General features: G+C 38.3%; 1 protein-coding gene across 1 annotated transcript; it reads right to left on the bottom strand.

The window, feature by feature from the left end:
- Positions 1–343: 343 nt before the first annotated feature.
- On the bottom strand, positions 344–3,233 carry LOC113282073 (phosphomannomutase/phosphoglucomutase-like). The gene is made up of 7 exons (XM_026531005.1): positions 2,616–3,233; positions 2,104–2,370; positions 1,706–2,015; positions 1,152–1,561; positions 955–1,067; positions 707–847; positions 344–613 (listed from the first exon to the last, which is right to left on the bottom strand). The coding sequence occupies exons 1-7, from the start codon at positions 3,147–3,149 to the stop codon at positions 532–534; spliced, it is 1,857 nt and encodes a 618-aa protein (XP_026386790.1). The 5' UTR covers positions 3,150–3,233; the 3' UTR covers positions 344–531.
- Positions 3,234–4,492: the final 1,259 nt, after the last annotated feature.

Genomic DNA, 4,492 nt, shown 5'->3' with positions numbered 1-4,492 from the left:
TGTCTAGAAGTTTCTTTGTTAGAATTTGATTATGTTAGGAAAGTCTTTTTAGTTGAGAGTCAAGTTTGTTAGTCATATAAATAGGTTGTTGAGCCATGAGTCGAAATATATTAATTAAAAAAAATTTGTTTGAGTTTAATTCTGTGTTCTTTCATTAAGTCTTTGATATCAGATTTTCTACAGCTTCTCAATGATTTTAAAATGAAACTGGCCTCTCTCATGATATCCAAACCACAATTCTATAATTGTCTTATAGGGTAGCAACTTAGAGCCACACATTACAGTCTACTCTTCGGTGGCCGAATAGCCAAAGCTACTTATCAATAATTAACAAAAATTTCAATGGCCAGAACGATTTTTCTTTCTTTCTTTTTTCTATCGTTTTTTTTAGCCATTATTGAGGGCAATGGTGACAAACAATCATACTCAAACTTTTTTGGACTCTATACTTTTGATGCATTTATAATAACAATGACGCAAGAAGTTTTATATTAATTGCCGTTCTTTCCCCCCCTTCAAAAATTCATCCTATTAACCAATGCGTCCACTTTCTGCAAACTTAACAATTTGACTAATGTCAAGCCCCTCATCCATATCACTCACCAAGAGGAACCTGCAACAGAAGTTAACAAAATTAAACATTACTTACTTTTGAAGTAAATTTTTTTTTGGGCAAATACATGAAAATATTGAGCCATTAGCTTACTTTTCTAATAAAGCTTCCGCTATGGTTTGACAACCTCCAGGAATAAATGACTGAATATTTACAGCAATGTTCGGATTGTGAATGCTTTGTCTAACGTGTATCCACCCATGTTGTCCATGTTCATCGTCCGAAACTTTCGCCCTGCATCGCACACCAATGTTCGGATTGTGAATGCTGAGCTAGATGTACTTAGACAAGGAATTTGATCTTCTTTTTGTTAGTTCACTTCAATTTACGAATGCTCGTACCTGTACATGTTTGCATCAATAGCAGCTGGTTCATCATTCGAGTCCACAAGGCAACCTTCACTTACCCAACAATCTCCACACGAGTCTAACTCCCATCCTTCTAGCCGCCCATCCTAGAGAAACCAAAAATCTAGCATGTTAATAACCGGCATTAGTCGAAGCATAGCAAAAGTAATTACGCGCGTATGAACATATACCTCAATGTAATTTCTAAATGTCTCGATCGCTTGAGCGCCTCGTTGTTTTGCGAATCTAGGCTCACAAGTTATATTTATTCTTAGCTCTGCTGAATCCGCTGGATCTTCGAGTTCCTTGATCAAACCACCAATGCCTTCATTATCTGATCCCGCAAGCTTCATTCTTACCATTTCGATTATGATCTTCACTACCATGTATGCACCATCATCAAGGAAATGGTTCTCCTTCAGAGCTCCATGGCCAGATGTTTCCATCATGAGATGAGTTTCAATACCATCTTTATTTAACTGAATCCCTTTGTCGATAACATTTCTATAGCCGACGCGGTAGAGACAATGATGACCTCCTCTTTTGGTTATGAATTGTGTGAGAGCCATACTAGTACGAGCATCCGTAACAATATTGGTACCTATAAAGAGTAATGCAGCGGGATTAAATTTGAGAGTGAAAGGCGAGATAGGCGCTCGCCGAAGGCCTTGGTGCCTCGCCTCGCCTAGCGCCTGACACGACATAGGACCTACTTACTGTACTATTAAAATTTGTGCATATGTACCTGGATGTTCATTCAAAACAATAGCTGACATGAGAGCTATAAGTCTGTCACCATTTATGGCATTCCCTAGATTGTCCACGACACCACTTCGATCAACATCGGTGTCAAACACAATACCTAAATCGGCTGATTGTTCTAATACTGCATTCCTAGTCAAGGACATAGCGACTTTATCTTCAGGATTAGGGATATGATTAGGGAACATTCCATCTGGTTCAAGGTTCAAAGACCCAAATGTATCTGCTCCAAGTTTGTCTAAAACATCCCATGTAAAAAAACCTCCTGAACCATTCCCTGGATTCACAATTATCTGCAATATAGTTTTGAATCAACTTGTGTTTGAGCCCAACTGGACGTTGCAAAAAAAAAAATAGTGCAAGAAATATGGACTGACATACCTTAAACCCTTTAAGCGGGGTTTCAAAATGGACGGGATGATTCACCCTTTCTTTGATTATGTCCCGTAAATGCTTCGCGTAAGTGCTCATGAAATCTACCTTAGTTGTAGCTGCCATGTTCACAGAGGTTGAAACTTTTGCCAGCCTATTTGCATATATACGTGCAGCATTGCCACAAATCTCCTCCACCTCGGTTGAGCGCAGCCCACCATTCGGAGTAAAAAATTTCAGCCCATTTCTAGTGTAGGGCAAGTGAGATGCTGTCATCTGAACCACACGCAATTCATTTCAGGAAGCAATAAACTAGTTTTGTGCAGTAAGAACCATTTTCAGGCTCCAGAGCAACACTATCGCTTAAGACTTAAGAAACATATATAAAGCCGGAACCGTTGGAGACCAGAACCGGTTAACACAACTTGAGTTCCATTAAAATTATTGGCAGTTGAACAACAAAAAGTTTAGTACTAACTTTAACTGATAACTATATTAACTACCAACTGTTACTAGCGTACCATAATTGAAGCATCATAATCAAATGGAAGGAGCAATGTACTCATAAAACAAGCTGGAGTAGTAGCAAGTCCCATGTCATAAGCAGAACAACCAGCGCGTTTTAGACCAGAAAACACCGCAGCGCTCAACGAAGCTCCTGATATCCGAGGATCCCGACCAAGAGAAACCTTAACTATATCCTTAACGTATCCTTGTTCCGTCTTCATACCATTGATAACCCACTCGCCAAAACTCTGGGCAATTGCCTCCACAGCTGGCGGAGTGAGATCAACTGTTCGACCTTTCTCACCTTCCACGGCAACTCCACGAACATCTGATCCATTTTGAAGCCTTTTAATCTTCTCCACTTCTTCATCGACGATAAATTCATCATATTTTGTTGCACTAGATAATATAATGGTAGACTTAAACCGGTATGTAAAGTTCAGTTGATTCCGTTTGAATGCTAGTGCGTTTGGCGAAGAATAACAATACGTTTTATGAGCATTTTTGTGTAGAGTAGTCAGTGAAGTAGTTGAAGTCGTGGTAGCCATCAGTATCTTGTTTAGATTGAGGCTACCGTACTTTGGTTCAGGCAGAGAAACGGAATGCAGGACAATGCAATTTGGTTTTGGTGGTGTAAAGATAAGATGTATATGCAATAACCATAACCTTACAATTCAAAATATCTCAAAGGAAAGCTCCAAATGAAGTACTTTCAGATTTTTATTTGCTCTTGTCTAATGCTTCCGTGTTTATTTCGAATTTGAATGTTTTTGTGGTGAGGGAAGGCTTAACGGTTTTAGGCATTTAGATTTTAGAGTTTTATTCGTTTTCTTCTTTCTTTCTTTTTTTTTTTTGATAAAAGAATTCTTTTTATTAAAGCATCGAGCTGTTTAAATCTCTTGCTAAGAGACTACAAATGATAGCAGGAAAAGTACTACTATGAACTACGGATAAAGAAGTTTTTTTAACAGATTTTGCAACATAATCTACAACCTGATTGTCATCATGACTAACAAAAGAATATTAACAGTAATTAAAACTTAAACTTAAGTGTTTGATCTCTTTTAATTAAGATGTTTTTATTCTGGTGTTGAATTAGGAGATTATCTTCTAACAGTGATTGAATGACTAGCTTTGCATCCGCTTCAATATGAATATTAGAAAGCTGTAATTCCCTTTCTCATAATAAAGCTTTACGTATTGCCATGCATTCTCCGATTTCTAGACTTAGAACTCTATTTGTATAGCTTCCTGTTAAATTTTGCGGACATCCAACTCAAAACCAATTGACAATAAGTGGAGTGGCCCTTCCATATTATATTTCCTATTAAATTCTGTGGACATCCAACTCAAAACTAATTGGCAATGAGTGGAGTGACCCTTCCATATTATATTTAAGTTAATTGTGAGGATATTAGCATTTAGCAATGTGGGACTACTGTCCTTCCACACGCCCCCTCACGTGTAAGGCCAGTAACTCGTCATAACACGTGGACCTACATACGTAATGAACCAAAATCATCTCATGCGTTCACAAGTGACAAATTCGGTCACGGTGGCCGAAATCGGGCCTACACCCCGCCTATGGGACTAGCTCTGATACTATGTTAAATTCTGCGGGCATCCAACTCAAAACCAATTGGCAATGAGTGGAGTTGCCCTTCCATATTATATTTAAGTTAATTAAGGGGATATTAGCAATGTGGGACTATTGTCCTTCCACACTTCCCTTGATTTCTTCACAAGTTCCTGCATGATTACGGTGCACAATGCCCGTACCAAGTCTGTTAGTATCATAATAAAAAGATGCATCACCATTTAGTTTATGAAAACCTTGCAGCGGAAAATTCCAATGAGATATTCTAGTTTCATTTGAAGTAGGGGTATGCAT

This window comes from Papaver somniferum, chromosome 5 (genome assembly GCF_003573695.1).
Source record: "Papaver somniferum cultivar HN1 chromosome 5, ASM357369v1, whole genome shotgun sequence".
In the NCBI taxonomy this organism is placed as follows: Eukaryota; Viridiplantae; Streptophyta; class Magnoliopsida; order Ranunculales; family Papaveraceae; genus Papaver; species Papaver somniferum.
The sequence above is the reverse complement of the archived record's forward strand: the minus strand, read 5'-3'. Positions and strand labels throughout refer to the sequence as shown.